General features: G+C 37.3%; 1 protein-coding gene across 1 annotated transcript in view; it reads right to left on the bottom strand.

Annotated features, from left to right (window-relative positions):
- Positions 1–1,002: 1,002 nt before the first annotated feature.
- The window catches only part of MOV10L1 (Mov10 like RNA helicase 1), a 41,053-nt gene continuing 14,430 nt past the window's right edge, over positions 1,003–27,625 (bottom strand). The window contains exons 6-26 of the mRNA XM_075146431.1: positions 25,835–25,975; positions 24,748–24,989; positions 24,421–24,616; positions 22,236–22,430; positions 21,402–21,516; positions 19,734–19,911; positions 19,042–19,112; positions 18,564–18,655; positions 17,764–17,822; positions 17,086–17,201; positions 13,554–13,650; positions 12,319–12,497; positions 11,665–11,811; positions 10,847–10,968; positions 9,908–10,007; positions 9,293–9,457; positions 7,638–7,811; positions 6,705–6,854; positions 4,975–5,082; positions 1,885–2,022; positions 1,003–1,098 (exon numbers count right to left, since the gene is read on the bottom strand). Of these exons, the coding sequence (XP_075002532.1) occupies positions 1,003–1,098; positions 1,885–2,022; positions 4,975–5,082; positions 6,705–6,854; positions 7,638–7,811; positions 9,293–9,457; positions 9,908–10,007; positions 10,847–10,968; positions 11,665–11,811; positions 12,319–12,497; positions 13,554–13,650; positions 17,086–17,201; positions 17,764–17,822; positions 18,564–18,655; positions 19,042–19,112; positions 19,734–19,911; positions 21,402–21,516; positions 22,236–22,430; positions 24,421–24,616; positions 24,748–24,989; positions 25,835–25,975 (2,881 nt within the window). The remainder of the gene's footprint in view (positions 1,099–1,884; positions 2,023–4,974; positions 5,083–6,704; positions 6,855–7,637; positions 7,812–9,292; positions 9,458–9,907; positions 10,008–10,846; positions 10,969–11,664; positions 11,812–12,318; positions 12,498–13,553; positions 13,651–17,085; positions 17,202–17,763; positions 17,823–18,563; positions 18,656–19,041; positions 19,113–19,733; positions 19,912–21,401; positions 21,517–22,235; positions 22,431–24,420; positions 24,617–24,747; positions 24,990–25,834; positions 25,976–27,625) is intronic.

The following is a 27,625-nucleotide window of genomic DNA, read 5'->3' as shown; positions in this document are numbered from 1 at the left end:
TGTATCATTCCAGTTCACATTGTGGATATATTACTGTAACACTCCCGTGACAAAATTACAAGACACGTATATTCTTGGGACGGCCCAGTTTTAAGAGGCACTACAAGAGTCTGAGAAAATTGAGAAGCTGAAGAAATTATAGAATAAGGAAAAGCTAACATAAGAGTTCATCAATATTTTTCTTCTGAAGCTTGGAGGATTCAGGCATACTGTTATAGATTCAGGCATACTGTTCTATGCAGAGGCATAAAGTCATATACATTTTAAACAGAAAAGCAAGTAAGTTGCCACTACTATTTTATGCTGTTAAATTTCAACTTTTTCACTTCTTAAAAAAAAAGTATTAAAAATCTTGGTTGGAATTTTCTCCAAACATTTCTGAATATGTGCCTTTCCGCGAAGACAAAACGTGCTGGATTTGCTCAGGACTGAATTTCTGTTAAGTATTCTTCGTTTCAAAACAGATGAGGACTGAATGCATCTTGAACACTGAAAAACTAGTCACACCTGTCAATTAAAGGGAATTAGATAAAAATTTTGCTTACCTTTCCATGAACAACAATTTTGATAAAAAAAAATTCATTTAATAGATAATATCCATTTAACAATGTATTACATGTTACTAGAAAGGACATGTTTAAATCAATCTTCAAGCAAATTTCTTTAATTAATTCTTTAAAGTCACCTTAAACATTTCCTCTGCACTCCCCACCCTGAAATCCTTATGGTCATCAAATACGTAATGCATCCTTTGGGGATACGTAAAACACCAAAGTCAAAACAACAGCTCTTATTTAATATTTAGTGCTCAGACTCTTCTTATGGGGTGGGAGAAAATATGGTTACATTACATGTTGTTATGTTTACAGTACTTAAGAATGCAAAATCAAATCCTACTATGATATCATAGGTTGTTGTATTTATCAATCTTTCAAATGATACTAGCTTTAAAAATATTGTAAACTGATCCATATCTAGCAAGGTTAAGTGAAGACCAGACACTCACTTCTGCAGGCATTCCAGCTCCGAAGGGAGGTCACAACCTACATAAACTCTATTCATTAAACTGTATTCTAACAGTGCACAAAAACAGGGATCCTACAAGAGAAGATTAATGTTTGATTTAAATCATGCTGCTCTGTGAAGTGAATTTTCAAATAAACTAACATGGCACATGAATGCAGGAGATTTAATAGGACCTTTTCCAGAAACAGAACTCTACAAATGGTGCAAGCATGGTCCAACGTGGGAGGAAGATACCTATAGCTGCTGTTAAGTTACATTTGTTGCACGCAGGTGTGGGGAGACTAAACTTTCTATTCAGATCATTTCTGGAATACTGCTTTCCTTATTATCTGGAAAGTCAGACATAACATCCTTATTAGGTATTAAGAAAAGCTCATCTTATTCCTGTAGAAGGACTATGCATGAGTTCAAAAGGAGACCGCGTCCCCTGGCAGGCTGTTACATTAATTGGGAACAATCACGTCTACCACCCTCCATTTAAAAAGTGAAGCAACTGCATTTTGTGAAGAATCTGATTGCATAAGGTTATTCGGAACATGCTTACAGGACTTGCAGGCTACTAGAGAACTTCAGCATTGAGGTTGTGACCTCTTCTAGAGAGAAAAAGGAGGTAGGAGCCTGTATGCACAGATCAGCATTACAATTTCCTTTGTGCTTGGAAGTCTACTGTGTGGGAGCCTGAACTGTCCACACTTACAGGAACCTACGGAGTTCAGATATTCCCAAATGCGGACTGAGGACAGCGTACCAATTCTTAACATAATTCTGATGTTCCCTCAAATCAGATTAACCCCGAAAATAATTTGTTTACTGTGGTAAATACCACATGCAATTCAAAGATATAAAAACAAAACTTACTTTCACAAGAACATGAGGATTTCCCACGACAATCAGCAAAGCTTTTGCTCTAGTAATTGCTACATTGAATCTCTTTGGGTTAGAGAGAAAGCCCAAACAGTATTTGTCATCACCAAATAAGCCTTCACGAGATCGCACCTAAAATTAATTAGGGATAATTTTAGAAATAGAATAATAAAAAAGCAACTTACTAGCCATAGTGTAACTTTAACATAGTATTTGCTTACTGCAGCAATCCACAGCTCAGTGTCGGCAACGCACAAGCTAGCTTCATAATCCAGATTTCAGCTATTTCCCACCATTAGCTTTCCCACAGAAGGTCTGTCCTCCAACAGGCTGCTAATGCAACTTCAGCAATTTCAAGAGCATGGTGTACTAGTTTTATTTTGGCATCAGGACTATCCACTGTAATTTGAAACACGAGATACCACAACTGCTTCCTAAAAACCAGTGATTTTATCTTTTCAGTAGAAGAAATGCTAGAGCTGCTGGTATGCTAACTCCTACAGCTGAATTACAATTCACAGTGTGTCTTTCTGCAAGCCTTCTTCAGTAGTCTCATCAGTGTGCTTTGACTTGGCTTAGAAAAAACAGCCAAAGCAACTAGTGTGCTATTGCTCATTAAATTTTCACCTCTATTTATTTCATCTGTATTTGAACCCATCTCTGATAAAAGAAAATTTTCATGACCTAAATAATGACCTTATAAATAGGAGCATAATACATACCTAGAACTACTTTAAGAGAGATACAATGCTGGATTGAAAAGCTATGGTATGACACAGAACAAAGAAAGTAAGCATAGTACCACTGCCCTCAGGAAAAAAAAAAACAAACAAGAAAGAAAATCCCACACACACTTCCCCCAAGCCACAAAAGGATCCCCAAAAAACAACTGTTCCTCCACCCCTGCATTCACCCTGCTTTCCAGTGCTTTGGTTGTTTACGTAGCTGTTTTATCCTCCTCTCCTGGAAATTCTATGTACTCCTGTGAGAAGTAGTCCAGTACTGGTGATATCTTCAGCTACACATTCCTGGTCTATACTTCCTCCTTTGATCAGTTTGCCTTATATGCCATTACTGAGACTTATACAGCCTCTGCCTGTATCGTACATTCTTGAACAGCCCTGAGGGATCCCGGGTCACAAACACCTCAGGAACTCCATGTTCTAAACACTTAAATCTTTGACTTTACTTAGAGACTTACTGCACCAAAACCACATTACCATTTCGAAAAAGGTAAGCATATGCAGACTTTTTTTGTATTCTGAACCGAATGCCACACTGTAGAAATACAGCTATGTGGGGCCCATAATGCCCACCAAGAGAAAGTCTAAAGAAAGTCTAAACCCTCAAACACAATCACGTACGCTGAACTGGTATCACTTGCTGATGTTCGAAGTATTAAGCAAGCCTTTCTCTAAAGTTTCCCAACTGTCTTTTCCATTGATCCAGCACAGACTTTTACTTCTGTCCAGGAGTTCATTGTGCCTACAACAGTGCGCATTTGATGGACGTTATCTCAGAACATAAGGGATTGGTATCACATATTCTGGTAGCAAGAGGCAGTCTGCAGAAAGCCCCAGTAGCCATCAGCTGACTTATCAGCTGCTGCTTACATTTCTTGACTCCACATTGATTTCTCCTTAGAAGCACAAAGAAAGCTCTTGTCAAGAGCCCCAGCCAACAATCTTACATGCCTGAGAAGACAAAGGACAGAAAAGTAGGACATAAAGAAGCTGCTGTAGTTTTTCCCGTTATGGGGCTTTCATGTGTATTCAAATACCAGGGATATGTACATGCACTGGAGTAGTATCTAGCATTTAGAGAGAGGGAACTGGCATATACCTGCATTAACCTCAGCTCAACCTCAGAGTCTTCTGAAGGCTGATGTCTCAGTGGCTACAGATAGGCCTGAAAACTATGACGACATCTTTGTCATCTGCACATAACATGCACTGAGATCTTTCAGAAAAAAGAGACATCTGCTGAAGCATATTGGTCATCAAGTTTGCAAAAGAAGGTGAGAGACAAGGCTGCCAGATTCCAAATAATAACAGCAACTCTCCCCCAGTATTCTGTGACACAATCCTCTCTTTCCCCCTTTGTCAAATGCAAGGGATGGGATCAACACAAACCCACAAGCCTTATCTTCCCAAACGTGCATCTTCCCACATTTCCTGAACGCTCCCTTTTGTCAGCACTTTTCTGAAAGACCCATTTATTGCAAAGAGTGAAACTAAATACCTCTGCATTTTCATGGTTATCTAAAAATCTATAGTGATGCAGTTTATGCCCCTATACCTTCATATTTACATAGATGTAGTCAACCAAAACTAACTCTGAATGAAAGAGGTGATGTACTGTTAAAATGATGGCTTGTGACTAGTGTACTGCTAAAGTAGAAACAGCATGAATTTTTTTTTTCCCTGGACCCTTTCTTCAATGCATTTGATAGCTTCAGATTCAAAAACCTAGCACCTAGAAAAGACCTTTACCAACATCTCTATAATACAACCAGCGCAGCACTTAAAGTGCACTATCAAGATGATCATGAAAGACTACCAAGTGCTCTCCTATCAATGCAAAATAAATAACTTTGTGATAAAGGGTATTCAACTTCTAGGCACAGTCAGCATTGGTGTCTGGGAAGTCATCAGTTGTATACCATTAAGTGATGATTCTCAAACTGAAGGTGAAAAAGAATGTGAGAACCTACATCAGCTTTTATAAGTCAAATAGCAATTACTTTTTAATACTGTGATTTACACAGTTGTCTCTCTGATGTTTATAACACATCCAGTTTCCATTTTCCCTATGCACATTTAAGGGAAAGGTACATTATCCACATGAAACTCTAAAATAAATTCAGCATGATTATCTACGAAGGTTTAAGGTTTACCTCAAAATCACAGATGCTGTACTGTTTCCATGCACTTAAAAATAAGTTCTGTTTTCAAATACTGTGAGAGACTGACAAAAATATAGCTTTTAAATTTTTATTTTTTATTTTTAAAGCCCTATATCAAAAAAGAAACAGAATTAGACACATACAAAAACTCTCCACAGGACCACAACAAATATACATACTGTTGATAAGATGATAACCATGTACTCCTGCCCTTGAAACTCTTCTACTGTACCGACTTTAATGTCTGCCAAATCAATACTTCTCAGAAGAAATCTAATTTTTTCCACCTACCAAAAAAAAAAGTGTTTGAAGGAATTTATTTTTACATTTGAGAGTGGATTACTTCAAAACTGAAAACATACTACATATACAAGTGTGTGATTTAACACAGAGATGTCACAGGGAATGCCTACACCAAACTTAGCCATCATCCACTAGTGAGGTTTTAAAAATAAAACAGTAACTTTTCCTGAGAAGTATCGCGCTTACTACACAACTTAGAAGGCGAAGTACTCACTACCATCATTTAAACAGAAACCAACAGGTTTTTAATAATCCAGATTTTAATGAGAACAACTACTTAGATCCATAAACCCTCTTCTTCCAGTGTGCATTATATCCAAAAACATGCTTACCACAGATGTGGTAGGGCAAGCAGCTTCCCCCAGCCCCTCAAGAAGACCGTGGAGAGATTCCACCTTTGCTTGCCAGCTGCATCATGCAGAGTGAAAGACAGAGGTGAGATCTGACCTCAAGTACTCTCCCAAAAAGAGAAAGAGAACAAGGAGTCTCATGCACTGGAATGCTGGTATGTGCGGGATCAGTATACTACTATCTGCTAAAAGCTGCTTGGAGACTATACCTTAAGTGCTCCAAGAAATCTACCAAGAAATCATGCCTGGCTAAGCTGAGGATTACAGTCAATGACTACTTTCTAATCAGCACCCCTGCAATACAAGGTGACTTTCTTGAAGCGGACATTACTATTATATGTCTTGCATCATAGGCAGATGAATCATATTAAATGACGTGAAAAGTTTTAGGAGTATGAGAGGTTCAGTCACATCAATACTATATATAAATATTTGAGAAATACCAGTAACTGTAAACATAGGCAGGTACATACACCTGACCAGTAGGATCAGTACAGGCAGAGCTACAACGCGCAAGTGAGATTTCTTCAAAAGGGGTTGGTCTTTTCCACACACCTCACAGTGTTTCCCACAACCCAGACATGCAAGGCCATGAATACTGAAATGTTAACACCAAGAAAAGCAATATGCACACTGTCCAGAGCACCCTCTGGAAATTCAAGATTTAATCTTCTTTTTAAAATGAAAGCAGACATCACATACTTAACAGACTTGAATAAAAATAGTTTTAAAAATAAAGCACAGTATTTGAAGTTGACATTCAACATTCTCTACAGGTTTAAATAGCAGCACAAACTTCAAATCTGACTACGTGACAGCTAAGTAGTCCCAATTCCTCTAGTCTCCTCAAAGACGTAACAAAGTGATGCCACTTACTTCACTACATTTCTCTTTTGTTCCACTCCTCAGTGCAGAGAGTGACAGAATCAGATTGCTGTTCAATAATAAATTCCTGACTTGCACTCTTTACTCCCAACAACTGAAAAATCTGCTTCTGTCTCCAAAACTGCAAGCAGATCTCTCCTTAATAATTTCCTGATTTTTAAAACTAAAAAAAGTAGAATGCCATTACTGCTGTCTTTCTCTAGGTTTAGATTTCAATGAAAACATCATTAATGATTGATAGTACTCTGTGTAATAGGACACACAACAGTGAAGTTTTGAGATATGCCTCCCTACTTTAACAAGCCACAGCCACAGTGTAAAACCACAAGATGAAATACGGCGACTTTGAAGTTCTTGGACATCAGTTATACCTGTTTACGATATGGTGTAATCACTCCAATATCAGTCACTGATACTGCAGCGTTTTCATTTTTAGCAAGGTGACAACAATACTGCATTACTTGAACAGCTTCAGTTGGATTAAACCATGAAGGACTGTGGCTTTCACGTGTTTCACTGCCCTGTATTAAGGGAAAGGAAACGAGAAGATGAAGACCAGGTGCAGAAGTGACTACATATTTATTAATAGATTACTCTTATACATCCTAAATGCAAAAATATGTGATGTAGTGTTATACACAATTTCTCTTCTTCACTACACACCCTTTCCAATGAACAAGCATCACCTAACATTTTATATTGTTTTTTTAAGCTGGAGAATTTATATGACAACAGTACTTAAAGTGTGCAACAAAGGAGTTGAATCTCAACTCAGAATAACATGTGTTAGCAAGTTGGTATCTTGCTTTTGTGCAAGGTAGAAGAGTTCAAAACCAAGCCTCTCCAAGCAGTGGATATTATCACTTTTTACTAACTTCTTGGAAGACTAAAGAAAAAAACTTTTTTTCCAAAGTACTTTTTTTTCCCCTGCCTACTTGAGCCTTAATAATCCTCTAGTTTTAGAAGCTTGTATTCATTCTTATGTAGCAAACTCTCATCAAAAGCAATCTAAAAGCAGCTGACTGTAGCTCCATCTTGGTCAATCTACCAGGAATTTAAATTTGTATCAAAATGTCTCCACAATACACTTCAATGGGCAGCTGCTCAAGTTCTTAGCAAACATTTGACTTCAGCAGTTGTTTCTAAAACCAGATGGTCAGGAAGTCACATTACTCATAAAATAAAATTCATTCTTTTTTCATATCCTTTCTGGAATTCATTCTAAAGAAAACTCGTCTACAACATCAGCAAACTTCTATCAGGCCTCCTTATTCATACTTTCACTACATGAACATTTTACATACCCTTATTCCATGAAAAATTAATGGAAATCCCTTCCTTGGCAATTTCCCCCAATGCAACAAAGAAGTTACTACTGAAGTGTCTGCACAAACTTCTAGCTCCTTATGATAAAACAATTTAGATGGCAAGGCAAGCAATGCAGAATGTGACCTGTAGTTCTTCACGAGTTTTGTGACCTGCAAAGACAAAAACCAAAATCCATAACTGAAACAGATAATTATTCAGAGTTCACAGTACACAGCTCCCAAGCAGATACTACCTTACCATCCTCTAGCATTTAGCTTTTCTAAAGCTGCTGAAGAACTGTATTAAAGGCAAAAACTGCAGGTGTAATCTTTTAAGTAGATACTAAATAAAAGCAGTTTAAGAACCATCTCTTTCCCCTCCAAAGGAAAAAAAAAAAAAAAAAGAAAAAAGAACTGAATGTACGTGATAGATGAATTGGTCATTCTCCAGTTTCTTAAAACATCTGATCTATAGGCACATTCTCTTTTTTTAAGAGATTCAGATTCTTTTCATGGGGTTTCCATGGATGTAATCTGTTTTTCTGAGGAAATCTTGACAGGCAAAAAGGGAACATCAGAACAGCTGATAGAAGCTGGCCTTAGAAACCAGAAATGTATTTGTCTTTAAACGAAAGAATGGCCTTAAGGAAGCATTCCAGCCAGTAACAACCAGGTCAAGAAAAAAAGTCCTGTAAAAAGACTAACATATGATTCTCAAGTCCAATGGTATCCTTAAAGCCCTCACACTTCCTGCTCTCTCACTATGCCAATTCTCCTTCAACATTGTATAAGGAACACAACAATGAAAGTTTGTGGTGACAGATTTTAGGAGGAAGCGTGACAGGTTTTTCAGTAGATTGAACCCAACTTAAAGCCTAGGGCTAAACACCCCTACTTTCCCCCTTAAGTCTGCCATCAGATTTCCTCCCTCCTCTGCTTAATTGGTCATCTAGTCATCTTTTGCTCTCAGTTTAATTCTTCAAAGTATACTACCACGAGAATGGGAAGGCATCTTAGTAAGTTTAACTTCAGCCCTATATTTCAGATTCAGTCAATAATTTAAAGCAGCTGAAACATCTGTGCCTGTTTATGTACTATGCTACCTCTGCCACTTAACACAGACCTTAGGTACTTCACCATATAAGAGTTTTGGGAAACTATCCTTCAGAGGAAGAGGTGATGAAGAGACAGGAACAGTTTCTTTTTTCCCTTCCTGAAACATGATGTTTGCAAAATTAATCTTTATGTTTAAAGAGGAGGCTTTGTTTGTCTTTTTATGTTAAAAGTACAAGTTGTACTTGTTCATTTGTGGAAAATTAAGTTATGAAGTTAGGGTAAATGTGGACAATGGAGATGGAAGGGAATTTTAAGCCATTATTTAGAATTCTGCTTTGTGCACCATATTTGACTTATTCTGCTTGAGAATAGAGAACCCCTTCAAAGAAGGGTTTTAACATGCTGGTGGGCTCAGCATCCTTGCTATTCAGAATATATATTTAAAATAATCAAGCTTTCCTAGAGAACTAATGCTCAAGCTAGACTTATCACTAAGCATCAGGGAGCAAAAAGGTGGTAAGGAAACAGCAGGAACCAGTTTCTCCTTTCCGATTTAGATGAAAAAAAAAATTATTTAAAATTGTAGTTTTACTCACCAACAAAGGATTATATGCTCCACAGGCACTAAAAGCATCCTCATCTCTCAGATATATCTCTCTTGATGTAAGTCTTTCCAGCAAGGACATATTTAATCCAAAATTCAGTGCAATTTTAGATTTTATTACTGGCCCTAACTGCTTTGGATCTCCAACAAGAACTATCTGTATATGCAATTAAAAAAAAAATCCACCTTGTAGTAAAACAGTTATTAAAAAATGTAGTTCCAGTAACAATATACACACTTCAGAATTCAGAATTCAAAGGTCAATTTATATCAAGTATTCTGCTTTCCTCCAAACATCTAATCTGTTTGCGAACAAGGGTTAGGCCTAGGACAGAAGTACATTGTTGTCTTAAACTAAGAAAGCATATTTTTATTTTGACATCTTCCACACGCTGAATCCTGTCCTACCAATGTAGACTTGTTTTAGATGTAAAACAACTCGCTTAAGTGCGGGAAATGGATATTGTGCATGAATAAGATTTATTACAAGTACTCAGAATTCCATACTCATTACCAGGAAATGGCTGCTTGCATTCTACATTATTCACAAAAATAAAAACAGTAAACCAAAACTTTTCCTTTCAGTAAATGATGCTGAGAGAACTACCTGTCCATTAGCTTCTGAAAGCAACCCAATGGGAATCAGGCTCTCTGGTTCAGTTGCTTGTCCTGCCTCATCCAGAATCACATGAGTGAAGTGTCCAAGCCTAGAATTAAACAACATGAACCCAAAACAGGGCTGTTTTCAGATTAGTTCATTCTGCCACCCTGTGGTTGACCTTAGCAATTCTGCTAACTTCCTCGTCAAGTGTGCCAGGCAGCTCCACACACACACATAGAGCTGTGGAGATGGATATTTTCAACACGGAATATAGAAAAACACAACCCAGTAACTTTAATTTGTCATCTTTGATTTCGCTTACATACTCCAATATACACAACCACTCCTTATCTTAAAGCATTGTTTATACCAAGGTTAAGACACTTAGAAAAGCTTTCCTTGTTCTCAATTTCCTTCAGCTATTTTATTAGAACAATGCACTTGGTGTAGCAAAGACAATTCCCAGGCTTTGTTTCTACCAGACAACTCAAGCCAGTTAGGCTTCAGAGTGTCCTTTTACAAAGTAAAAATCAAATTAGAGGAATCTTCAGTTACCAGCACTTGACATGGTGACTGTTTACAGTTAGTAGAGGTGACTTGATAAAATCCAAATACAATATAATTTTTAGGGTTTTTTTTTTGATTTTGAGCCAAAATGAGTGTCAACAGCAATATAATTTCCAAGCCTCCCACTGGTAGTGGAGGAGAAATTATTGTGTCAAAAATTTTTAACATTATTCAAGATGATTCTTAAATTTACCCTGGAGAAAATCCCTGCTCAAACATTACTAAAACCAAGTGGTTTGCTAGGAAGACAATTTCAAAACAGAGGCACATGCAATAAACTATTAAAACAGCTCAAGTTACAGTACAGAGGGTATCTAAAAGCTCTGGGTTTTGTAGCATCCAGCTATTTCAGTGATATTCCTATCTATAGTACTCTACCGTATTTCTGTTTGATAAAACATTGCTGCACTGCTGCATGTAGTAATTATTATCCTGAACCATGATGCTTTCCGAATATCATCACCATCTTTGCAGTAAGGTTTCACCATGTCATCAATTTGCTGCAGAAACAAAAAGGTATTTTGTAAAACAAAATGTCGCTCTAAAACTAAACGTTTTAATTTGAATAAAAAAGCCCACTGAAAACTATTCAGAACCTGAGCAAAACACTTAGATTTAGACCCATTCATACACCACAATGAATTCTTCATTAATTTGCCTAAACAAAGCAGTACATATGCAAGACATCTGTGTTTTCTTTATTGTAAGGATCAAAACTGAACATATGAATGTTTCATATACATACAAATGTATGTATAGAAATATATACATATATATAAAATGCACACACAATGTGTGTGTACTGTATAAAGATGACAATCCTACTTGCTTACTTTTCTGAGTAAGTAGTCTTAATTTGGAGACAAAGGTTTGTCTTCAGTAACAGATTTTAGGATCGCTGTGTAAGTCAAAGCATCTTACCACATTAAAAATCCCACCGATATGTATGTGTTGCCTGTGGCGTTACGCACTGCAGGAAAGAGGTTAAGATTTTACGCTCATACAGTCAAATTAAGGACTAAGATCAACATTTTCCAGTTAATCTTCTGGAAAAGCTGAAGTAGTATGTTCGTACTTTGGATCCTAAACTAGCCTAATGAGCCTAATAAGCACTGACAGTTACATTACTAAATCAGTATTTTAAGATCAAAATATTAAAATGGAAATATTAACTGGCAGATATCTATAATATTTACCTCTGCTGACCTGAAGCTAGCATTAACTCGGACCATAGCTCCTGCTTTTAACAGATTGCTTTGATGCAGCCGCAAGCAAATCAGATCTGTTGCAGCATTTGATGGCGCACAAACCAAAATTCGACTATCTGGTAGAGTATAATGTATCTACGTTAAAGAAGATGGACATTAAAAAAAGGTTATTTAGAGAAGTAGCAATAGCTCAAACATGCCCATTTTATTTCACTGAATACAGAATCGAGAGTTTTGCATACACATTACATTCATCCATCCTTTTGCAGTTCAAGAACACTAGTCTTGACAGTCATGACTAAGTACTCTCAAACTGAGTGTACCGACAGCAGAATGAATTAATGGTTATCATATTAATGTATACCTGTGTGTCATGAATATATTGTGCACTACTGGAATCACAAGTTAGATACTGTTCACTAAAGCTTTAAAGACAAAAACAAGGAGACTTGAAAATAAGTCATTCAGGAATTCTGTTAAATTCATATCAAGTTCTTTTCTTTTTCATGGAGCTATAGAAAATGATCTTAAAGAGTATTTTGAAAACTCCTTGGGAAAAAAATATGACGGTACATACAGGTTAACTGTAAGTGTTCCAACACTGAAAAGATTAGAGATGACTGATCTGTCATCCACCGTTACCTGTAAAATAGCTTCAATTACTGTTAATGTTTTTCCAGTTCCTGGTGGTCCAAAGAGAATATAAGGTGTTGGACGACATTCGCCACTCAATATCCTTTTCACAGCCAGCTTCTGTTGCTCATTCAGCATAGGATTGAAAAATTCGCCAGCTCTCTGTTTAAGTGTCACAGTTTCATCAACTATAATCAAGATAAGCATATATTAAAACTCCACATAAATATTTTTAACATACATAGATTAAAGCAATTCCAATTCACATTATGCTTTAAAAAATTTTCATTTTCCTTATGCGGTAACAACTAATGAATTTCTCAAAAATTCTGATTTCATAGAATAGCATGTACAAAATAAGCCATTAATATTTCAGAAGTGTATTGGATCTTTAATAAAACTGAAGGCCAGAAAAGGACTATGACTACATAACCCAACAATCTGTAAGAACTCTATTCAGTAAATTTAACATCAAGCTCACTTTTTTGCCCTAGAATAGCAAAATTTCAGTAACTTTCAGTAACTGGTACTTCGGGGATAATATTGGTCATCTAGTACTGGTACTAAGTCACAACTACTGAAATTTTTTTCTCAATTCTCTCTGAATTAGTCTATCTTTAGCTTTCCACAGCAGAATCTTGGACAGAAGTGCATTCTAGGTAATCCATTCCGTATTTCTTTAGGCATCCTATTGCTACAAAGTGATAAAATCACCGTCTTTGGCAATTAAGTACGCTGATATTTAAAGTCACACTTTCCAGAAAAGCATAGGAATGATCTGGGCTATCCCAAGGATGAGACACAGCATCCCAGTAACAAATTGGAAACTTCGAATACAACCAAAAATTTTCCAGTAAACGACTGGAAAATGATAATTTATTGAGTACAAAATATATCACTAGATGTTTGCTGCCCCCTCCCTGGAAGTGTTCAAGGCCAGGTTGGATGGGGCTTCGAGCAACCTGATCTAGTGGAAGGTGCCCCTGCCCATGGCAAGGGGGTTGGAACTAGATGGTCCTTCTAGAAGGTCCCTTCCAACCCAAACCATTCTATGAGTCTATGAACCGGAGATGTTTAAGTAATCCACAGAAAGACTCCAATGAAATTTCCTGCTAGTACTGTTCTACAATTTGTCTTTAAAAGACAGAGCATGAGGACATCTAAAAGATATCTTACTGAGCCCTGGTTTGCTAAGTGATTGCAACCCAGAACTCTATACTTGAATATAAAGTATTAAAGTATACCAGGTTGGCTTGTTTGCGCAGCTACTCTCGTCACATCTGTTATGTTCACCTCCCTTGATACCATGTACTTTGCCTGTTTGTTCTGCAGTTTTCTGACCTGAAAAAAGCAAGTGAAGATAAATGCATTTATAACCTTAAGATGACAGGCAACTACCTTCACTAACACTTTTGAAGTTGCTAGGTTTTAATTTTTCCCATTAAATAGCATTATCCCATTAAATAGAATATCTACTGTGGAGACAGAAAGATAGAGTAGCAGATGAAGATGCTAGCAATTCCCACCTTAAATTTAAGATTTCTAAAAGTTTGGCTTATGTTAACATTAAACATTTATTTCACAAATACTTTGCAGGCTCAGATGAGGATTTTGAAGCCATGCCTGAATAACTTGTTTCCTTCCACAAAAGTTAACATTCACATTCCATACCACTAAGCAACATGATACCTCTTTCAGACTGCAGCATGGGAGAAAACTGCTTGTAGGGAATGTGGTGTTTGCAAGGTTCTGGACTAGATGCCTCAATCATCTTAATAATACTGATCCTAATCCAGGGAAGTGATGAGTGTTAGAGGTTGATTGCTCCTTCTTGTACAGGACAGAGGTATCATCCAGAGATGTTTGCTGTGTCCCCAGAGCCATGATGTCATGGAAAGACTGCAAGGCTCATCTAGTCCTTCTGACTACTCCCTTTGCTGCTTATCCATGTGGGTACTAGTGACACCTTGAATAGATCAAGGGGGGATCATATAGCTCTGGGGTAAGCATGAGGGGTCCAGGTGATGTTCTCCACTATCCTTCTAGTCAAATAGAAAGGCCCCAGTAGAAGCAGGCATCTTGCAGAACAATAACTAGCTGTGCTGCTGCTCTCACCAGCATGGCTCTAGGTCTATTTGCTCTTTGACTCCACATTATTGCAAAACCAGAGACGTGTCTGAGTTGTTACCACAGGAGGATGGAACAGCAGCAATATTCTCTGGTGGTCTGTAACAAATCCCCGCCAGAAGGAAGACTTCTGACAAACAACTGGCATCAGCGTCCTGATCACAGGTTATGTGGCTTCCTGGAGATTTCAATCATTCACACACCTCTTGCAATTCAGCCAGGAAATGTCTAGAATTTCTAGACTGAGTTGGTGACAGCTTCCTAACATAAGTGGCTGACATACTGATCAGAAATAACATTCTAGACTTGCTGCTCATATACAGGGAAGAGCATGCGTGCATATACCAGCTTTTGTTGCAGAGATTGCAAGACTGGAGGAAAGCGAAGAAGGTAAAGCAGCAGAGTCAGAACTCTAGCCCTTCTAGAGCAAACCGCAGTTTCTGTAAGAAAGTACCAGGCAAAATCCTCTGGGAAGCTACCATGTGGGGGAAAAGGTGCCCAGGAAAGCTAAAAGTTGCTTACTGAGAGATCATAAACAAACCATCCTGTTGCACAAGATCATCAGGAATTTCAGTAGAAGGCCTGCTTAGCTAAGCTTGTAGCTTCTTGATGAATTCATAAAAAGCTTATTACAAGCAGAAAGGACAGGCAAAAGAAAAAACACTGCTTGGACAGTTGGACAAAATCAGGAAGGTCAAAGAGATCAAAGTACAGCTGAAGCTAAAATGTGGCAGCAACAGAATAATAAGAAGGGATTTAGCAAATGTTCTGGTGGAAGAGAGAGAGTTCAAGGATCATGGAGGCTCACGGATGAGAGAAGATAATTTATTGATGGATTATATGGGAAAGAACTCAATGCCCTTTCTGCCTCACATGCAGGCCTCCAGATTCCTGTGCAAAGTAACAGTTTGGGAAGGAAACAAACAAGTAACGGAAGGGGAGGACCATGCCACAAAGTGCTTAGAGACTGCATAGGGTAGATGTGACTCACCACGCTGATATGACTGCAGACACTACTGCCTATTATCTACAATAAAAAATAATCATGAGCCAGGGAACGACTTTGACAGCAAGAAAAAACTAATATTGCTCCAATTTAAGACTCACAAGGAAGATCTGGGGAACTATAGCTTGTCAGCCTCACTCCAGTCCCTGAGAATATCATGGAGCACATCCTTCTGGATCCCACATCCTTCACATGATTGGAAAAAAGGGTGACCAGGAATAGTCAACATGGCTAAACCAAGGGTCACTTTATGACCAGCCTGATTTTCCTCTATGATGAAGAGACTATTATGTGGACAGACTATTACATGGACAAAAGAAAAGCAGTCACTGTAATACTCCTTGACTTCAGCAAGGCTTTTGAAATGGTTTACTTACCACATCATTCTTATTTGTAGTCTGAGGACGTATTAGCTAGATCAACAGACAGTTAAACAAGCTGAAAACTGACTGAACTACTGGGCTCAAAGAGTATTATTCAGTAGTTTGATACTCAGCTGGAAGCTGGTCAAAAGCTAAGAACCCCAGGATTGCTGTTGGGACTAATATTATTCAGTATCTTCATCAATGACTAGGATGAGACCAAATAACACCCTTGACAAATTTGCAGACAACACAAAGTCAGGAGTCACACCTGAAATGCCTGATAGTGCATCTTCAGTTCAGAGGGACCATGAGAAACTTGGCAACAGAGCCAACAGAAAACTCACGAAATTCAGTAAGAAGTGGAAAGCTCCACACCTGGGATTAAATAACTGTGTGAACCAAGATAGGCCAAGAACCCACTGGCTGAGTAGTAATCCTCAGGCCCTTTTCAGGATCCTGGGTTATTGTGGATGCTAGAACTCTATATGAGCCAGCATCATGTTCTTGTTATGAACTGGAGAGGCTGAGAGAGTGTGGATTTTTAGTTTGGCCATGAGGAGGTGAAGAGGCCCATGAGGCTTAAATCAGAGTTACAAAAAAAGGAGACAAACTCTTCTTTGTAGTCACATATGATATAACAATCACAAGTTGCAGGTGGAAGATTCATACTGGGAATTCAGAAAAAATCTTGAGTGGAAAGGTGGTAAAGCACAGGTTATGCAGAGGCTGTGGAACCTCTAGACAAATATAAACGCCCTCTCTCTGCCCCTGTCAAGCTGACTTGGTTTAGTGTCGGTGACAGTCCTGCTTCAAATAGGAAGGAGGACTAGGTAACCTTCTGAAGACCTTTCTAAGAAAGGTTTCTACATTTTCTCCATACAATTTAACTAGCAGTTAGGAAACCTGGGTAAATCTACTCAGATGATTACCTTCCATCATAAAATTATTACCTACCACAGTGACAGGACTTAAGTCTTTACTCACAGTAGCTATGAAAACTAGTCTAAGGCAAATCTGAAAATTCCAATTATAATCATAGAGTTTTTTTTATAAGCACTTTCCATTTGAGATGGGAGTGTTAGCTTAATAGAGTTATCATAAAATCCCCTGTCCCCAGGCAGCAAACAAAAGCTTCTGTCATCGGAAAGCAGCAGAATACAACTTTGATTCTTTGATACTCCACTATGCAAATCCTTTCTAATAATAGCTGTACAGTACATGTCTGTTACCAATTTGAATGGTATTCATCATTTTAAGGAACATTTAGAGAACAGATACCTTATTTTCCTGCTGGGAACATTGTTCAAGGCCATCATCCACACCACAATACTCAGTAGTATTCTGGGTCCTGATAGCTTGTGGTGATTGTAAGACAAGCCTTTCTGGAAATAACACTTCAAATTTAGAGGAGAAAGAGAAAGTAGAGAAATTTGAAAGCCGCACAAACACTTTGCACGTTTCACTGATTGCATACTGCTGATATATCAGCTTTCTCCAAGTTGCCAAAACTGGTTTATTAGAACTAATGTAAAAATGGTAAAGACCTGTGTGAAGTTCATATGGATTGTTCTACTCAACCATAAAGCAGGAAATCAGTGCTTTTTAATAAATTCTTAGGTAACACAAAACACTGCCACTTCAATTGCTATTATTGTAACAGTATGATTTCTACAGTTCTTACTGGCTCAAACAGTTCACAAAAGTTTGTTTCCACTCCTCTCCCCTGTGATGGCCAACAGATGAAAACATTCTGATGACACCTAGTCTAGATTTGGAGAGTTGTTTTTTTGGGGAAAAAAAAGAAAAAAAAACCAACAAAACCAACCATCCAACCAACCCCCCAGAAAACTCCTCTAAGAACTTCTCAGTATTCCCTGATGTGAAAGCAATATAAAGCACAAGACTCCCCACAAACAAACTCCTCTAGACAGCTTAAGTCAACTGAAGTGTATGTACCTTTTTCACCCAGGTAGATAGCTTGCTCAACTGCCAACTGGCATCGCCTGCTAGTAATCCTATTATCAGAATAAAAATTTGTAGATTAAAGTAAAAGCTTACATTTCCATAAACTAAAACAGCATACACCTTCCAAGGTATCTGGTATTTTTTACTATGCACCAGTGCATATAAAAATAGGAGTTCTGTACAAAAAAAGAAGCATCTATTGAGAAATATGCTGCAGAAGTGTCAATCAACAGCTTTGCTATGAACAACATTGATACATACATTCTCTAGCTCTTCAGTGAGACAAAGATAGCCTGGTGTTCCAGACTTAGATAGTCTTTCAAGGAAGTTCTCTGCAAGGTTGATTTTACAGAGAAGATTAAGCAACTACACGAGATAACAACATCCCATGAATAAAACAAAAGTAAAAAAGGATGGGTGGTTAACATCAGCAATTTTTTTTTGCATAGTCTCACAGCCATATTGCTTTTTTTTTTTCTTAAAAAAAACCAAGGGGAAAAAACCCAAAGTAAAGCACCCCACCATTTCATTGCCTGGCATTGATGCAATCATTTAGAGAGGCTTAAGACAAGAATTCTTTGTACATAGTGACTACAGTTGCAGCCTTTTACCAACGAATGCAGTGGCAAAGGTGTGTTGAGAGAAAGAGGTGAAATAATTGGGAAGATCTTAATTATGTCCTTCTCCCATCTGTATCCACCAAAACAATCAATTGACAGTCATGTACATTTTAAAAGTCACTTTACTAGAGGAGTCATTAAATGTAGCTTTTTGGTAACTTATAAAAATACCTGCAGTGAACAAATTCCACATCCATGGGTTCCAAGTTGTAAGCCTGTTCAAAGTCTGCATTAAATTTAAGAGTAACATCTTCATTACATATCTGTTGCCAGGATAAAAAACGTCAGTTTACTGATGAAGGTTTAGTACTTTAAACACAAAGAAGCATCTCTGAAAGCATTGAACCCCCCCATCACCTCCAAAAAGAACACCTAGATTTACCTGCTATCAACATATTGCATATTTACTTTACATTATGAGGGCTTTCAGAGCAGGTAAAGATTATAAGCTAGAAAGAATAGGAAAACTTTTACGATAAAGTCTTAAAAAAATACAGTAAAAATACAAAATCACCAGTCAGAACATAGATAAAATAAATATAGCTTCCCAAAAGTCAGGTTAAACTAGTCTGTAACTCCACGAATTGCCAGCTTCCCCTTTGAAACCTGAGGGCCACAGTACTTTAAACAGGAGATACACCTTGCTTACCTCAGTAATATAGGCAACGTACTCTATTATATGCTCAGAGTAGACCTGACTTTTCAGTATCACCTTATCACCTAATTGTAAACAAAGTTAAAAGGCAACATATTGTTACAAGGAATAGTAAAATTCTCGCCGCACTTAATTTCTTCCTCTTTTGCATGGTTAAACTAGGAATTTGCAGGATGCTAGGTGTTAACTAACTTCAGCAAAGTAGTTGTATCCGTGAGTACCTGTCCTGAAATGCCATATGCAGTTGTGTATTACATTTCAAGAGGCACCTAATATTGATGCCATCAGACAACACCTCCTGAAAACAGGATCTTGTATATTATATTAATTGAGATTCTGAATTAAATTTTAACTACTTTCCCAGCTTTTGCTTTTGATACACCTGTTGTCTTTTAAGTTATTACTACATCGTACAGTTCACTTTTGCCTCACCAATTTTTGTACATGAAAAATCCTAAAATATCGGAACATATATAAGAACAGACACATGCAATGCTGCTTCAGACTGCAGCCACTGTAAGACTCACACTAACAGTGCACTTCACCAGTCTAGTAGCCTAGATTAATAACTTTGTGTTCAAATATGTGAAAGACTTCTTTAATAAAATGAATAAGCAATGGAGTTTGTATTGCACTGAAAATATTGATCAACATGTTATTTGGCTTTAACTCACATTAATTACTACCTGTAATTAGGTGAGGTCTGCCCTCTTCCACTCCTGGCACTTCCAACACTAAAAAGTTCCCATTCCTTTTCAAAGTAACCCCACTCATATTAAAGTCTTTTATCTCCATTTCTGCATGGATCTCTTCAAGCCACAAGAGGGTAGAAAAGTTTGCTTTATAATTATCCAGATTAAGATGCTGAAAAACAAACAGTATACATTATTGCTGTAACTTCTACACTAAGATATTGAACCCACTCTTCTTAACATTATACAAAACACCTCTTAAGACCGACTGCGCAGCAACTGGGTTGCCAATTAAGGCACCTAAATACATGTATCTATACACTAGCTAATATTTTAACCTCCCCCAGTAGTCAAAGCAGAATCAGTACAGTCCTTGGAGCTCAGATACAATAGCCAGTCAGCTGAAGAGTTAACCGAGTCTCTCCCTACTACAAGGACAGTTTCAACATCTGAATTCAGGGGCAGTCTACAAACTGAATTCTATGCTCAGCAATCCCAGAAAGCATAAAATCTAAGTACACTGGGCAGAGATGGATGAAGAGATAAAGTCATGTCAGTCTTGGCCCTGGCTGATAATTACACAACTTATGTCCAGCTGAAAGAACCTGAACTTTCTCCCTCAGAGCTTAATGCCTCTCACTGAAGAGGTATTCTCCAACAGTACAAAGCTCTATCTAAACAATGACTGATAGCACAGAATGCTTTCTATTTGGTATCTTCTCACTCAAATACAAGGCAAATGAGCAGTGCTTTCTGGAGCAGACTTAAAACAGTCACCAGTACCAGACAGAACTTAAGAATGTGGTTAAAAAAAGTTACCATTAATGGCAGGCTTTCAGTATAAAATTATTTCAAACACTACAGAGTTTTATCTTCTTTTTGAGAGAGGATCACTAACCTGCTATCTTAATGCTGTGAACTCAGGTTTTGTGTGAGCTGTTTAGAAAGCTGACAACATAGCCTTTTACAATTTTGAAAAATTAAGTACAAGCCCCAGTTTACAAGTCCTTAAAAAGCTCGGGGGAAAAAAAAAACAAAAGTGAGTTGCAGCAATGTTCCACCAGAAATCAGGACAAAGTTTTGGAGAAGGAATCACTGTCATAGTCTTGTTAGACTTAGGGTTTTTTTTTTTTTGGGGGGGGGGGGGGTTTGGTACGTATTCTGAAATCCCTATACTTGCGGGAAGAACTTGAACAAGCCATAGTGAATTAAATTTAAGGATTTTTTTAAAAAAAAGTTTTGAACAACCAGAAAAGAATCCTCTGTTGCAATAACTTAAGAATTTCTGCTTTCATTTGCTATGAAACAGCTCCTGGTCTACTGTTCTGACACCCCAAAAACCCATTTCCAATGATGCCTAAAGAGTGAGAGTGAAGAGGAATCTTTGTTCAGCTTCCATAATATCTGCCACCCCCCGCACCCAGTATACTTCTACTCCCTTTTCAGCTTTTCACATTTACCTTTTTGTGCTCTTGTAAGCTTGGATTCTGTGACATACTGAAACCCACAGAAGTTACGGGATACTAAAGTCTTAAGTCTACTTGGTAACAGTATTACATCATCTTCTATAACACTAAGGACTACACATTTTTGCTAAATTAAGGTCAGCTTGAACACACACACACACTTACATAAAATGTGTTTTTTTATACACTTGCGTACCTCTGCTAGTAGAGGCTGAAAGGTCAGTATGTCTAACTTCTGCTCCACACATTTTCTTAACTCATCCGGTATGGTATAATGCGGGAGAAAGCTTGGCAACTGCTTTCTGTGATTTCTAAAACAAAAGTGTATGATATACCAATTTAGCTTTCTCAAATTATATATGTGAAAAACAGCTAATTAACATGCCACATCTCAAGGATATAAAACCAAAACACACACACATGACAGACCAAATGATTCCTTCAAGGTGACAATTGAGAAGTTTGCTATACTAGGAAGAAAGATAAGCGTTCCAGTTACAGATTATTTGAAAACATCGTGTGTCTGCACGATGACACACATTTGAAGACATCTGTTTTCAGTTTAGGGATATTTTTATAACTAAGAAAATACTTAATAAAATGGAAGCTTATCTGCAAAAGGAAAAGTTCTGAATGAAAGATGGGAAACATTTATCGGATATAGATGTCAAAGTTGCTTGAGGAGTTAAAAAGCTAACTCTCAGGAAACTATTTCTGATTTTCCATCTTTTTTCTTAATAACACAATTGTTACTTGTAGATTACTATCCAACAGTGTTTATCTTGTCTATCACATTATATAGTAAAAAGAGGTCCTGTCTGACAAATCTACAAAGAAATCAAGCGGTTCATTATCAAAACAACCTCTTCTGTCAGTAATGTCTACAATTATCTTGTTTACAACATACATATATGAACATGTACAGTCTTTCCCAGTTTCCCATTTTCTTTGTCAGCATTACAGAACAGACATAGCAATACTAAATAGAGCAGTATTAGGTAGTGTTATTTTTTGCTCTAATTCACAGTACCTTCTGTATTTAGGGGCAACCACTGTTGTCTTCCTTGGCTGAGGTTCTGGAATAATTTTAGGCTTTCTTGGAGAAAATGGTTCCACAGGTGCTATTAGTAATTCTTCTTCATTTGTTACAGTGGCTTCAATATAGCGTCCAACAGTAAAATCAGAAAAACCAAGCAACAGGAGTTCTTTACTGTACCCAGGATTTCTTCAAGTAAGCAGAAGTTATGTTCTTAAAACCATCGTGTTCACACTTAATTTTCCTCAGCCGTAAGTATTTTTTAAAATAAAATTGTAGATTCTCATTTCACTAACATATGAGATCTGCTAACTTACAGTAATTCCTCACACTTACTCCCCCCCCCCCGAGTTCAATCCAGGTATCATAAATAATTAAATAAAAATTTAAAAAAAAAAAAAGATGACTAAAAATCTCAAAACCCCAATTTCATCAAAAGCTTGGGTAAAGAGCAAAATCCCTCCCCTCAACATACTTGGTACAGAATTAATACTTCTGTCACAAGGAACATCTTGGAATTACTGTTACTGAAAAAGATTAGCCAAACATTTCCATCACAGGAACCTGAAGCATATCCCTTCACTGTTTGCAGCAACAGCTTTGCTCCACCTTGCTTAAGGCTACTCAGAACTGAACCCTAACTGTAAACACATCAAGTGGAGAAAGTAGGAAAGATCCTTTATTTCTGAAAAATGCACTTTATACGTGTAAGCGGTGCTTGGGGAGTGACAGAGAACAGATTAGAGAGAAGTTTCTTCAGATTGGTTTCTAAGGAACTTAAAGAGATCTAACACACACCATCTGCTCTGAAATTCCTTAATGAACTCACCCCAGCACTACCCAGAGCCCAATTCTCTCCTCAGCACTACCTACATGGTTCAACACTATTACTGTTACTATGTGCCTGAAACAAAAGCATCCCAGAAGGATTCCAGCTTATTTTCTCTTTGGCAGGAGTATCACTTTTTCATGCCAACTAATACTACCTGCTCAGGTTAAAGCTCTAGCTTGGTTTTCTCTGATACACGAACTCTGTGCAGTCACTGAACTGTCCAGATTTATGGTCTAAATTTGCAGTCTCTATGGTCTCTTAAGTGGCCAGCAAGCACTTGTTACCTTCATGCTGCAGCCTCCCATGGAGTTTTGTGTGGATTGTTCTGTATTATTAGAAGATTACCAGACTTTGTGGCATTTACAGATCTACAGTGAAATATAAATTGTTATTTCTACACGTGTCTTTCTCCAGAAAGGCAGGCCATGCCTGCAGCTTATCTTTCAAATTGCAGCTAAATCATCCTCCTAAGAAAATTTCTACCCCTTGCCTTACTATTTAAAATGGTAACAGAAGTAGCATGAAAGTTAATGCAGTGTTACTTTGATGAATGAAACTATTTGACCTTGTGTTCCCCTGCCCAACTTTTAAATTATCATCATAAGAATCAATGGTTGTGGTACACAAAGTTTGTAGAGTTACAGCTGGAAGCAACTGAAAAGTACATGAAAGTAAGCTTTCCAGCATGAGATTCCTACTTGAATTCTGAAAGAGGTCACACAAAGACACGTTTTATTCTTAACTAAATCCATGAAGTATTTTGTACAGTGAAGTATTTTTGTTTTTTAAGGGTTTTCTAAGATCTGCAAACCACTTCCTCTACAAATTACACCTTCAAGGAGGAAAGTTTTTTTTCTTTTTTATTTCAGCATACATAACCTGCATTTAATATCACAGGACAGGGAAACTTGAGATTGAGGCATGTAGCAACATGAATATGACATCAGGGTACCGAGACTGGAATAAACACATCAGACATAAAACAAAAATTCCCAGGAAATCTACATTGGCTCTAGAGCTCATCAAGCAATGGGTTTCCTGAAAAGAATATAACCAGCTATAGGCATTATCTTCACCTTACTGTGTTTTTTTAGAGAAGTTATCTACTCCCACTATATTTCTTCATTTACTGCTACCATTTTCTTTTGACAAAAATCAGAATCAAGCATTAAAATGCTAACTACTTTCAAGGTCTAATATAGGTTTCCACATAATTTGCTAATATGTACTGGCTTACTTTATTCTACACCAAAAAGAGAACTGTGTCCAGAATAAAGGAACTATTAAGTCAATTTTTATGACTTGTTTCCATTGTATTGGTCAGAACCAATGGAAAGAAATACTTACACAGCTGTGCATATGATCACTATGAACGTTTTTCCACCTGGTGGTATGACAATTTCTCCAGTAATATTGACATGATTTATTGGTTGTTCCACATCTTCTTGTTGCTCATTTTCTCCATTATGTAGATTTTCATTTTTCACCAAGGAAAAGTTTTCTTTCGTCCTTGATAAATTTGTATTCTGAGAATTAATTCCTTCTGTAGTAAACAGATTATAATAAATTCTGTTACCACAATTGCTATCACTAGCATAGGCAAGCCTTCTCAAACAAACCTACAGGTCTTCTGAGGAGTTAGCACTCAGCATTCATGTTAACATTTCACAGTACCTGGAATGACTCCATTCTTCATAATGGATGTATTGTTCAATGACTCATATGTTGTTCCTCCACTGTCGTTATATGAATTAATTGCAGCTTTTGAGAAGTTTTCTTGATTTATTGGAAAAGATGACGGATATGCTTCTGGACCGTTCTCACATTTTTGAGGAATCTGAAAACTGAATTGCTTGTCTTTCACCCATGCAGCTAATCTGCAGCTGATTAAGGACTGTGGTACACTCCCTTTATTCCTAGAAGTTAATTAATTACATAATTAAATGCATAGTTAATGTTCTTGGGAAGCTTAATTCTACCTGAAGTCAAATACAACTGGCTGTAGCAGGTTAGTTCACCAGTGTTTCATAACTGCTATCAGAAAGAAATTGCACTGCTGCTTCTAACTCATGAGGACCAGGACCTCTGCTAAATGTTAATATTTCCAGGTCATATCAGCTACCATATGAAGCATACAGAAATACTGTGTATAACAAACCTATGGTAACTTAAAATTTATCATTGGGTAACTAACTCTTAGGAAAGAGCACATAGCAACAAACAGAGGGTATTCAGGTGTGACTTCATTTAAGCCTCTATGCCCAGATGTGAAAAAACCCAAAACACAAAAGAAAACGACCAAAACAAAACACCCTCAAGGATACACCAACATAGTTCTTCAGCATACAAGTTTAAAAAAAAAAATTAGAAAAAAATCTGGCCTGCTTTTAATACATGAGTATGCAACAGTCCTCGTTCTAAGATTTTGAAGATGACAGCATATCTGCAGTTTAAATTAAACACACTTGCAAGTAAAAGCATTTTCTTCAATCCTCATTCCAGAAAGGATTTTATTAGGATTGAAGAGACACATAGGATTGAGGAGTCTCAAAGCACTATCTACGATAGGTGCTCCATAAAAAGACTATCCTAAAGACATTAAATTCAATATGAAATTCTCTTTAATTCCATAGTATTTGGGGGTTACTTGAAGACCGTGAACCACAGGCTTCAACTATGAAAGGCTTCTGTATGAAAGACATGTTTACAAACTATGAAGTGATGGAAAGAAAGCAAGCTCAGAACAATCAGAAAGGCTTACTCTATCCAAATGATCATTCTTTTAGATTCCCCCTGCTTCAGAGTTCCAAAATTAGTCATTCTTGATACTTCCAACCCTCCTTTGTCTCTCATTAAGTTTTCATAAGGTTCATCCAGATTGACTCCATTAGAGAGAGATGGTCTGTAAAAATAATTTTAGCTAGCAATTTTGAAACACAAATAGACTCAGCAAATATCTTTGATTCAGCACAAGTTTAAGAAACACAATACCAAAGCATAGTCTCAGTATTTAGGAAGACGCAGATGGGAGGATTCACTTCTTCTCAGCTACTTATACTTCCAAGACAATTAGATTACCTTTACTAATTTAAGCAGCAAATTAAAAACAACAAGCCTTTTGTCAGCAGCATAATAAACGAGCATAAAACTTTGGATATAAGACTAAAATAATTAAGAAGCTAGCTAATCTTTGCTGAAGAGCTGAATCAAATGGTGACTGAAGCTGTTATGGATCTCTTTGGGAGCTGAACCAAAAAACAACAAAGAGTAACTCCTTAGCAAGAGCCCTGATTAGCACTGCAGCTTAAGAGATAAAGTGGCTAGACTGGAAGTGTTTCAACATGTACGCCAAGCACTTATGGCTTCTGCTTACTGCCACAATCTGAAAGCAGCAAACTGAAGAAGCAGTTAAAAAAGCTGAAAAACAAAAAGCACCCTTAAAAACTACTATCACATGTACTACTGATGAAAAATGCCTATGAAACCAAAGTCACATGCTCTTCCCTGTCTGAGACAGTGACCAGAGCTCTAACCTTGCAGTGTCAGCTACCTGTAGAACCATTTAAAAAATGGTCTACAATTATCTAACTGAATAGTTTCTTAAAATGGCATGAAAATAACTTGGAAATATTTTAATAATCTCACCCATATTTACACACCCTAAGTATTCCTTAGTTATCTAATATAATAAAGTAGAAAATGACTGCAGCTGTTCTTTATTAGCTACATCAATTTACTAGCAAAGCCCACTAGATGTCTCCCATTGCAGCTTAAGCTGCCTCAATTTTTTGGTATGGTAGGAAATAGAGTAAAACTGAGAAATCAACCTTAAGGTCTACTTTTATAACTTGGCTTTGGTAATAATTTTCTTTATAAAATCCATCATTAAAAATAGGTCCAACTGAAAAAAATAAGTGAACAAATTGTACTGTTGTGCAAAGTCATGTAAACACTTGAAGCTTTATCTAGGTACAATTTACATCTATTATATCCGTTATCTCCAGTCAAAACAGCTTATTCCATTCTTCATCATTCCTTTGAAGACGTATGTACTGCCCTTAGCTATACTTCCTAGAGATCGAACAAGGCAAGTTATCCCAAAGACTATGTTTGAGAGAGATCAGAAGGTCCTTTTTGCCCTCCTTTGGACTTTCCAAGTGGTTGACAGCTTATTTTTGGCCCGCAGAATCAGACTCGGTAATCCTACCAAGGGCTTGTTAGCACTGAGAGTGACAGATTTTACAGGTAACAGCCCTATTTATATACTTTTGGGCAGTATTTGTATTTTTCACAAGACAGATACTTAAACTCGCCAGTCAAACTCCGGATCTTTGCTGCAGAACTGCTACTGACTAGTTGTTGCCCATTCTACATTTGTGCAGTTGATTATTTCACAAAATTTTGCTTCTTCACACTGAACATCATGTACTTTTTCCATCCTTTTCTGCAATCTGTCCAGATCCTCCTCACAACATATATGCCATCTAAAGTGCCTGCAGAACCTCTCAGTTTGATATTTGCAAGCCCAACAAATCTCTATTTTTCAGATCAT

Source organism: Calonectris borealis, chromosome 1 (genome assembly GCF_964195595.1).
Source record: "Calonectris borealis chromosome 1, bCalBor7.hap1.2, whole genome shotgun sequence".
Lineage (NCBI taxonomy): Eukaryota > Metazoa > Chordata > Aves > Procellariiformes > Procellariidae > Calonectris > Calonectris borealis.
Note: the sequence above shows the minus strand (reverse complement) of the source record. Positions and strands in the feature narration are given on the sequence as shown.